This window comes from Anarhichas minor, unplaced genomic scaffold (genome assembly GCF_050575085.1).
Source record: "Anarhichas minor isolate MPS153535 unplaced genomic scaffold, ASM5057508v1 ptg000040l, whole genome shotgun sequence".
Taxonomy (NCBI): domain Eukaryota; kingdom Metazoa; phylum Chordata; class Actinopteri; order Perciformes; family Anarhichadidae; genus Anarhichas; species Anarhichas minor.
This window is the reverse complement of record NW_027466486.1, coordinates 5,890,793-5,902,073: the sequence shown is the minus strand read 5'-3', so window position 1 is coordinate 5,902,073 and position 11,281 is coordinate 5,890,793. Positions and strand designations below refer to the sequence as shown.

At 40.2% G+C, this 11,281-nt stretch overlaps 1 protein-coding gene across 1 annotated transcript; it reads left to right on the top strand.

The window, feature by feature from the left end:
• The first annotated feature begins 7,425 nt into the window (after positions 1 to 7,425).
• On the top strand, positions 7,426 to 7,605 carry tunar (TCL1 upstream neural differentiation-associated RNA). Its single transcript, XM_076107871.1, has one exon. The coding sequence runs from the start codon at positions 7,459 to 7,461 to the stop codon at positions 7,603 to 7,605; it is 147 nt and encodes a 48-aa protein (XP_075963986.1). The 5' UTR covers positions 7,426 to 7,458.
• Positions 7,606 to 11,281: the final 3,676 nt, after the last annotated feature.

Sequence of the window (11,281 nt, the reverse complement as noted above, 5' to 3'; positions counted from 1 at the left end):
ACGGCTGAGCTGGAATCTCGCAGCTAACGGTGCCAACAGCCCTAACAGCAGCAATGTTGCAGACAATACTAACAGGGTTCACCAGGAACTGGTGCTACACTTCCGCGACGACTCCTTCGGTTGAGACGGCATTATCAGCTGTATGATAACACGTGCAGAGCAGCAGCCGTGGGCTAACCAGTGGGGCACGCAAACATGCACTAACACACGCCTGCAGCTGGCCCAGCAATGTGAACAAAGCACAGTGAAGCTCGGATCACAACACACACACAGAGAGAGAGCGACTTCATTCTCTGCTCAGGTAGACATTTCTCCACTATAGCCACTTGTTGAACTGGCCTATCCTAAATTACTAAGAGAACATATATTTTAGTGCATTTTATCCAAAGTATCCAAATTAACATTTAAATACACAATATAGACTAAGAAAAGTTTCCCTCTCTAAAAAAGTAAAAGGCAACATTTATCACTTATTACGTCTCTAACGTGTGTGTGTGTGTGTGTGTGTTTGAGTATTTGAGAAACCAAAAGTAAAAAAAATGTTTTCGGTCAATCTCTCTCCCTGCAATCAACTTAAACAAATAATAATGCAGCTCTTTCAAACAAGATGGCGTTTCCTTAAATAGAATTAAAATGTCAGTTTTCTAAATGAATGGATGTATCGTCTTACAATCAATGGCAAAAAAATAGCCCAAAATGCTAGATATTTTTTTACATGATGTGAGAATTACACCTGCATGTGCCACTTGTAATAAATGCAAGCTATCGTGGTTAAATAATTAGCTATCTTGAGAGTAAAAATGTTTTACAAAAAGATTGTGTCACAATCCACAAGACGGGCTAGTCACCTTCCACAGCATGCCTAACATATCTGTTTGAGCCCAACCAGTTGAAAACCGTTAAAGGCAAACAGTACTAACTTCTGTAATTACAACGCCCGGCCATAATTACTTTGTCCCATACAAATTGATATCCTGGCGCTGTCCCGCTCTAAGCTTTTCTATACTCTTTATTGCTCTATTTCCTCCCCCCTGACATTTTGTTAATCATTGTACACAATTTTGTTCAATAAATCGTGATTAAAGAGGGGAAATAATGCTCTCCCCTCTCATGGTTGAGGGAGTATTTGTGCAGTTGACTCCTCTCATAACTGTGTGCAAACCATTGCTTTTTTGTGGAATATTCTTTACTTTGACAAAGAAAAAAACAAAAAGGTGAATGGTCCAACACAGCTCATTAGCTGCAAATGCTTCCTCCATCTTGTACAGCGGCTCTCCGGTCCCTGCAAAAGTGAACACTGTCAAGACAGCTTTTTATTGGTCACAGTGCGGATTTGCAGGTCAAATCTCACCAAAGTTGAACTTAACTGTTTACTTTATCCCCACATCCACTAATCATGGCGATTCTATTGGAATGAAATGATTTCTGTGCTGGTGTGACTTTAATTCGTACAATGTCTGTCCGGCTCTATGCATCTAACACATGAAAGGTCTTCACACACCCACACACACGGCTACTACTCACTCTGTCGAGAACACACACACCCATTAGCTGACGGTTGTCCAACTTTTATTGGAGCCTGCACATCCACACAAACACACTCTCACATACACACACACATACTGACCGATTGGCTGGTCAGCTCCGCATATTTTACATCAAAACACAATCAAGTGTACACTCAGTATTAAACAGAAACAGAGGAGACCCTCGCTCCTCATCCCGGCCTCGGTCACATATGCCTCTCGTCGTCGTGAGTCTCTGTGTGACTCCCCTGAGTCGGTTGCCAGGCAACCGTGGCTGCATTAATATGCGCTGGAGAAAGGGAGCAGGGGATACCTCTCGAAAGCAACCACGACAGCGTCAGTGTGAGGCGACGGGTTCCTTCACCGCACCCCCCTCCCCTGTCTCTCTCGCTCTCTCTCTCTCTCTCTTACAGCCGTCCAGCTTTCACGCTCTGCTCAGTTAGTTAGAGAGAGACGCTCAGCCACTGGAGCGCAAGAAAAGGTATGTTAGGTTACACATCATGTTGGCTAGAGCAAGCAGGGGCTTCCACCACTTCAGCAGGGGTGCCTTTTTTTATTTCAGCATGAAATATTTCAAAGCCAAGACATCAGCTAAACATGTTTTACATTGCTGAGCAGTATAAAAGTTTGATAGAGGAGATGAGCCTTTAGTAAGGCTTGACAAGGGCGTCTTGGCAGAAGAAGCAAGTCTGAAATCTCTCTTTTTTCAAAAAAAAGCTTTGCGGAATAAAGACAAAAGAGGATGGAAATGTTCACATGAAACAGCTTTGTTACCCTCCCACCCCCATCTGCCCATCAACTGACTTCATTCTTCAACTTGACATCATCCTTCCTCACAGACGAGAAGAAGAAGAAAGGGAGAAGAGAGAAGCAGAGGTGGGGAGGCAAACAAAACAGAGAAAGAGGAGGAAGAGGAAGAGCCGAGGCGAGGTGGGCAGCACAGTTTTCAGCACTCACAAGACTGAGGAGGAGAAAGTGACGGCAGCTAGAACTTGGCCACTAGTGAGATGAAATTCGGGGAGGAGACGCTGGAGCGCTGCAGGGTACGACATCCAACCAGAGCCCTAAAATTGGACCGCCTGGAAGACGAGCCTGCCCTCTCTGGATCCTGTGCCCCTCCACAGCCCAAGGATGAGAGGGGTCGACTTTCACCTTAGTTGCCAGGGATGTCTGTGCACTACGGAAAGGCGTCCCCCTCCAGCATGTCAGATGTTATGTTATTCCTGATGCTTTGCAAGGTAGGTCTATACTGTCATCCGACATCCAGAGTTTTTTTTCTTTTTCTTTATTATACCCATTATCATGTGCAGAGCAACTGTAAACGCTGCTTTTAAATGCCATGAATTTATTATGCATCGTGATATATTCTTCATAAATGTGGGATATTTTCAGGCTCAGTTGTCTTTGTATGAATCATTGATTAAGGCAGCAGAGACACCCTGAATCAAACCATTCTCTTTTTGTTGTTCCTGTTTTACTCTTACTAGATTACTGTTAGCTGTGTTTGTCCAGAAAAAAACATCCACATGACCCTCCGGGAGTTGCTCCTCATGCATGTTGCTAACAGGTTTAATTGCTTATTATGTAGCAGCAGGACAGTCTTAAATGTCGCTTGTTAGCTTTTTGTATATGGGACAATGCATTTGTGACTCAACCAGTCCTTTGTTCGAATGAAATATAGTTGAACTGAATTCCAAACAAAGCTTCTGCTAACCTGGTTTTGAACGGACTTACTACACTCTCCTCATATGGAACATATACACAAGATCTTTTTTTTTTTTTGCAATACGATGTAAAGATTCGTTTTTGTGAAATATAAATTCCATGTTCAATTCAAACTGCATGTCTAAACTTTTCTGTAAGGTCTTTAGCAGGATCGTTTTGATCAAAGTTCTCTGCAAATGCAATTTTTGTCCCATCCAAAATAGATCTGTCACTTCCGTCTCACTCACAGAACAATGAGTACAGGTTATGGAAAATGGGTCACACTCACCAGAATCTCATCCGATTCCACAACAAAGCTGTGATTTCTTCTCTTCGTCTTCTTCTTTTTTTGATTCCTCTAAATATATGCATTGTTACTACACCATATGTTTGTGTGTTTGTGATTGTGTGGTTGTCAGCGTGTGATGGCCGCCAACCTGTGTATGTACACACACACACACTCGGGAGGGAGCTGTTTGCTTATATTCCATTTTATAACAATGCCAAAAGCGACTCCTGCCTGTCATACTCTGTTAGCATCTGCATGTCATTTGACATGCTCAGGATTATTCAAGTGGCAAAAGGTTTTACTCTCCTCTGATCTGATCTGAGGACGTTAGCTTCTGTTAGGTATAGCAGGAGTGTCTGGATTTGTTGTCCCAGGTATGGCACCCCCCCCCCCCCTTTTCTACCTCGCCCTTTCTGTTTGTCTGCTGTTTTTATACAAATACGCTTCTGGCTGTTGCTGTACAAGCGAAGAACCAGGTGTGAGCTCGCCTTGTCAGGGAAAAACATCTCAAGGAGATGCTGCATGTATCACAGTTGGATCAGGAAGACGGGAAAGTTAAGACGAAAGTTGAAAATGAGCTCTTGAGTGACAACCAGGATCAGTACTGAGTTAACTATATCCACACAGTCAAATTACTCATCAATAAGAGGTGGATAAGTGGAGACTGTGTACTGCATCTTGACTGGATTAATAATCCTTTCAATTGATATGCCACACTGTATGTGAGTACATTTCTGTGACTTTCCTTTTCAGCTTGTCCTGAGTGTAAAACAGACAGGGAGTCATTATGGGCGGTTAACGATTATGACACATTGCAGGATGCCAGCAATGGCTGCCACTTGAAAACGCTCTCTGTTGAACACTGGAGACGTTGGTTGAAGAGGCACTGGAAGGCGTCCAGAAGGTTTGCTGTGTGACGCACAGCTGTACTCTGTTGTAAAGCTCGGCACTCAGGTTTTGGCAGAGCCTGGACCCTCCTACTCCACCATCCTTCCTCCCTCTCCTCATAATAATAATACAAACATACTCCATAAAGGTCCAAATCCTTCTTCGAAGTATTATCAGTAATATGTAGCTATTAAATCAAAAGTAAAAGTGCTTGTTCTGCATTAAAACGTCCCCTGTGACATATATATTATACAGTATACGACATTATTGGATCATTAATACGGATGCATCAATGTGTAAGGAGCATCTTAATGTTGTAGCTGGTCAAGTTGAAGCCAGTTTTACCTACTTTGTATACAGTTAGGGAGTTTAGTCCAGTGGTTGCCAACCTACAGTCTCGAGATAAATCTGATGTGTCCCGAGATGATTAATGAGAGGAAAAAACATAATTTTTCATACTCATTTCTCTGTCTTTGTTTTTTTTTTTACAAAAAAGAACAATAATTGAAATTAAACAATTTAAAACGTTTAGAGGGAAAATGTGTCCTCTGAAGCATGACAAGGGACCCCGACTTGACACTGTTGTTCTGTAGGTCCCAAGACAAAGAGGTTGAGAAGCACTGGCTTTATCTTGAACAACATATTCTATACGCTCATCATTGTTGTTTTATGCAAAATCTTGAAAAGTAACCTGTAACCATAGATTTCAGGTAAGTTTAGCGGAGCAGAGGGATAAAGTGGTCAAAATGGAAATACTCAAGTAAAGTACAAGTACCTGTACATAAGCAGAGTACTTAGTTATTTTCCATCGTCCTCCTTCATCTCCCTCCACATCCTCAGGCACATTTCCCTCCCCTTGTTTTTTTTCTTTTTTGCTGAGCGCTTGTTTATATCAGCAGCGAGCAGGCGTCTTCATGCATGAGGGCACATCCAGCTCGCCACACAAAGATCTCCATTCATGTTGAGGGAAACCCCGTTTATAGTGCTCCCCAGGAGAGGCAATCAAAGCCCATTGTTACAGATCAGAGGAGGAGGGCACACTTCAACACAGAAACACAACCTGATGGGGTTTTTATGTGCGTCAAGAGTACAATGCATGCCGATGATTGGACATTGCTATCAATCACAGTCACCGTGTGGGATGTTAGCCTTTCAGTGAAGACAATCAGTTCCATGCTCTTAACCTTATATAAACAGGCCTGAACAAACGGCCTTTGACTTTAACATTATGAAAGGTATTTTATATAAACTTATAGGAATCCATAAAAGTAAGCCATTGCTGGTCCTTTTATAGTCGACTTGAATTTTCTAGGATTCCTTTCTTAAACTTGATGCAGCAATAACCTTGTGTTGAGCTTATTGAAATGATTGACTTCGTATTGTGATCAGATTCTCCCTCTTTCTTAATTCATCTAAACCAGACAACACCTAAACTTTGATGTACAAAAACTGATTTGTCAAACTGTCCCAAGAACACAATCAGTAAGTCAAAAGAGCGAAGCTGTACTGGCGACGTAAACATCTCCACTTTGGCAGAGCTCATTCAAAAGGTTACATCAATTTCAATTATTGCAAAGGACGGCCTGCACATGAGCCTTAATAAAGTGGGCTTTGCAAAGGTTAATTACTGTAAACAACTGTGTGAAGTTAGATTCATCGCCAGTAAAAATAAATAATTCATGTTTTCTTTTACTTCAATTTGTGATCATGTGAGTGGACAAGATCACATTTTCTAATGGATGATTCCTCTTCAGGTGTGTAAACAGAAAGCAATACAGATGCCAAAGAAAACAAATGGTGAATATGATTGGACTTGTCATTTTAGCAGGGTGTTCTAGCTGAGAAGTGTCACTACATAATAACATTAAACGATAGTGCAGATTTGTTTTTATTATTGCAAGTCAGTACATCAGCCCAAAAGGTACAGTTCTTGGTAAAATATTTATTTTTAGTCTACATTAGCTTACATGCCTTATTGCTATTCGGCGTATAAAACCCATTGACCCGCAAAAAGAGCGCTTTCCTCCTGAGAGGTATTTGGTTGCCAACTTGCACAAACTGCTGCGCCTGAGGGCTGAAAACATACAGCTCGTTTCTAATAATCCACTCCGGGCTACACCAATCAATACACACACACGCACACACTGCTGAAAACTCACACATGCGAGCTGGCACACTCAGAAGTTGTATGTGATCACAGCAGTTGAAGAAGTAACACAGCTAAAATTCAAGAGAGTCTAGTGCAGGAATTTCTGCTGTTCATATACATGTAAACCTGTAGTATTTGTGTCTCAGGAGCTGCATTTACACTGATTATTTATAAAGTGTATAACCCTGTGAATGCAAATTGATTTCCATCATGTGTGTGTGTATGTGGCCTGTATACTGTATATAGGACACCTCTGCCGATCTTCTGTCCAAAGGTTGAACATTTTAGTTCAACTGAATTTTACATACAAACCAAGATATGTCTTAAAGTATGACATGGAATTACAACACATAAACTTCCTTTTTGAAGCATTTTTTTCTGTTTTTCACAGACAAACACAAGCTTTCTCTGAACTTGGCAAAAGGCAACAAGCATCATACACCCCTGCTGTTTTCGTCCCAAGCACTGACTCCTAGGTCTGTTAATTTGTTCCCTGGACCAGAACAGTTTACCACATATTTTCTTGCATTATGGATAAAGCAGTCCTCCGAGCAAAATAATCCATTTGTGACACTAAAACCACAGTAAACTGGTATTTTTAGGCCATTTTCCATGCACTTAATGTAGTCCGTTAAAGTTCAAAGTATTTTCTTGAAACACATATAAGCATACTGATGAAGGAAGAAAAAATATCCCTTAATTACTTTTACAATATTGTATTGCCTCACTAACACATTTGTTTTTTGTTTAATTGGCGTTATCGCTGTTCACATACACTGTGCAAAGACCATCATCAAAAGGACGGAAGTTAATCAATTGTAGTAACTAACTCACGGATTGTTTCTCTTATCTCCTCGCTCCAGATTAGTCTAAGACGAAAACTGCAGACTTTTCCAGGGAAAATGGTAAACACTCTCTACAGTGATGAGGAAAAGGGAATCCAAGACAAGGAAAGTAAGGAGGAGAGCATCTTGGCCTTGTTGGGCATCATTGGGACCATTCTCAACTTGGTAGTCATCATCTTTGTCTACATCTACACCACCTTGTAGGTCTCCAACTCTTGCTGTACTTCATCAGCGGGCAGATCAGAGCTCATCTGCGTTGCTGTCGTTGCAGCTACGTTATGTTGACTGATTTGGAGATGAAGACGGGAGGAGCAAGGAATAGGCCGAACTTCCCCAGTGGTGAACTGAATCTGCGACGATGTGATCGCCACATGGCATCCATCCTGCATAACTCCAAACAATTAAGACGATGGGAAACTGGCTCGTTCCTCTTCTCCTTACAGGTAGAGTTATCCAGAATACCTGGTGACATTTGACTTGTACATAAATGCATGACGCTGACGAAAGATGCTCAAAAGATGCAGCTTTTCTCAAACACATGGACATGAAAAACTGCAGAGAGGGAGCGTGGACACTCTTGGGAAAATATGTTTCAGATGTTTTTATTAACTGAAATATGGGAAGTACCTGATATGCTTCCATGGGATGATATATGTGGATGTACAGAGAAGGTAAACACAGGTATCTGCATCTCTCAGTAAAACAAACAACATACATACATTTATATGAAAGTATAGTAAGGACAATTGTTATTCAGTTTGATCTAATGTTGGTTTTTATACTGTATTTCTAAAAATGTACTTTAAATGGTTTTATTTCCCTGGAGACTATGTCAAGTGTTACATTCATACAATTATAAGTAGTTTAACCTGCATTTACTGAAACAAACGTCGTAAATGGCATAAAGTCAGTTTGAAGTGCTGAAATGGGTGCACTTGACATTTTTCTAGACATAAAATGAAGGGAGATCAGACAGATGAGTACAAAATGGCTTAATTATCTATATTACTCCAGTTTTTAATGCATCACTTGAGGGGCATCAACACCGAGATAAGATGCATCCATTTGTGGGAAAATTACGATCTGAAAGCTGAGGAGCTTCAGGTTCACACTGAGTTCTACTATACATTTCAGAATGCAGGACAATAGCAACATGCACATTTACAAACATATACATGGGTCACGATCACACTGTAACCGTTTTACCCATAAGTGTACATATAATTCAGGACAGTCTGCATTTTTCAGCCATGGATGTCAGTTTGTGCACCACTGATTCAAAACTTAGACTTGTGCATAATGACTGTATGCCTTAAAAACATGAGGAAATGGCTATTTCCATGATGTATTAATGATCAGGTTATTACTACTTTTCCAGACCTGGGCCAACGTTTCTTCATTTTTATCCTTCTCTATAGTGTAAGACAGTTGTGCGTTTTTTTTGCCACGCTGGACAACACTGTGGATGTTGTTACAATATGACAGGAGTAACGTTTTCCTCTTTGATTGACCGAACTGAACCTGTGTCATTTGTTCGCAATATCTTACACTTCGACTCTCTGGGAGATGATTCAAACATAAGCTGAATTTGATTTAAACCCTGGACTGTAAATAAGGCAACATCTATGTACTTGAGGGTAAAACATTTTCAGAAAGTGTGACAAAGATCATTTACTCATGTATAGGTTGATCAGATGCTGCGCCAGCATGTTTCAGTTTGTACAAATAGAATCAGGTTGGGTCATGTGACAGTCTCAACTGATATTCACTTGCTGTTTTTCATTCATTCTTGTACAAGAGGCCTGCAAAATTATCTGCTTGTAAGAATCTTCTCCGGTAGCTCTCATTTATAGATTCATTTAATAAAAATGCATTAAAGGAATCTTATAACATTTTGGGAAATAATCTGCTCTCCTGGCAACCTCTCAATGACGACAAGACTGTAGGAAGTCATTGCGCTTAGCCAGGAAATAGTCTGGTGCATAACACCTTGTAAAACCATAACCTACCTTAGATCTATGTACAAATTATACTTCTGTTTACTCCTCAATAATTGACAATTGTACGTGCAACTTGTTTGTTTTTTGCATCATGTTATTTTCCCCATTTCCAGTCAGTATGCTCGTGGCTGTAGCTTCATATTTAACGGACAGGTATCCGAGCAATATTAATATTTCATCTAACTCTCAGAAAGAAAGATAAAATAAGAGTATTTCCTAAAATGTAAAATTCTTCCTTTTAAAAAGCTAAGTTATAAGAGAAGAGAAAATGCCTTTAAATAATGATGTACAGTATTTAGGGAATGTAAGGCTATAGACAACAACAGGCTACATTATGTGTAAAATATTACATTTGTGTTCGCCAGTCGACCACCTCATGATTTCAGAAAGTGCCTGAGATCAAAGTGTCTCAACCTCACTACTCAAGAGGTGAAGGAAATAAAAATAAAAATAAAACAGTGAGAGAATCTTTAAAAGGCCACCGTCATATAGCCAGGGGAGGGGAAGAAGACTGACAGGACTGGATTTCTATATAATGGCTTCGTTAATAAAGTCAGTTGTCTTGGGTGAGATGCTCCTACTTGTCAAACGGAACAAGGACAATTCAAACTTAGTAAGCACATGGACAAGTCTTATGAATGTATTCATATTTGATGTAAAAGTTATTGTTATATTCCTGTTATCCATATTGTTTACTTATCTTTCTTAAAGCTATATAATCTGAAGTTATTATGTTTTATTTATGTGTATGCTAAATATATTTAAACTCATTGAATAGTCTCTTGTGGGTGACAAATGGAAGGGTTAAACGTTTTTCAGCCTGCGGTTTGGTTATTAAAAAACATTAAATGAACACATCATGAAACAGATTTAATTTGGATGTTTTGTCTTGGTTTAAAAGGATGAATATCAATGGTAATACATTCAGTTTTATGCAACATAACTCAAGCAACGGTGTGCATAAGCTACATTCATTAACTGCTATACATATATATCAATTTTGAAAGATTCTTTCAGCATCATGAAGTCTGAGATAAAATGCTTTTAGCACAAGTGGACCCTGTTAGCAATGAGAAAAAAATCTTTAAAAAATCTATATTCTCCTGCATCTGACAGCTGGGTAAGATTACAACAGAGCCTTGAAGAGGAAGATGGAGGAAGAAACCACCAAACCTCAATAAAGAAGATACAGCGTTACATCCTGCGAGACATATTCATCTGTCTCCCTGCAAATCGATCTGAAAGATGGAGAAAAAAGCTAGCAGGACAAAGACACAGAAACCAAATCGCCCTAAACTAATTTATTTTTATTCCATCTCCTTTTGCTTTTAGGTCATATGTGTGTCAGGATAATTTCCCACTCCATTAAGAGTGCTCTGTGACTGGTAACATACTGGAATAATCCTGTTGAAGGAGAAAAAACGAGCCTAAAAACAGCATGTCACCACTTTTTCTTTAAATATAATGGATTAGGCAATGAACCAAGAAAAAAAAACAGCCGTTGTCTAAGGAACCCCAGCTGCTTAAATTCACACATGCCCAGCAGCCTGCTTTAAGCTATTGTTTCACCTGGATCCAGGAGCCAGCTAGCCCAGCCTCGTGAAATCACTGCCTCCTTTGAAGCTGAAAGATGCTTGGTGAACAATGTGCAGGAGATTGTGGTGCATCGCAGATGGATGATTCAAGCGAGCAGATTGTCCGCGCAGACGTTCCATCTCTATCTAGTTGAGCTGACGTCGTTTTTGATGGTTTCACAGAAAAGCTGTGCGGGTGATTAATCCATCTACCGCACTAGCCACACCAAATCAACAAGACATACTCAAGGCTGGCAACGTCAGGCTGCTTCTGCTGTGATTCAAAAGCAACTCAACCTGTGGCAG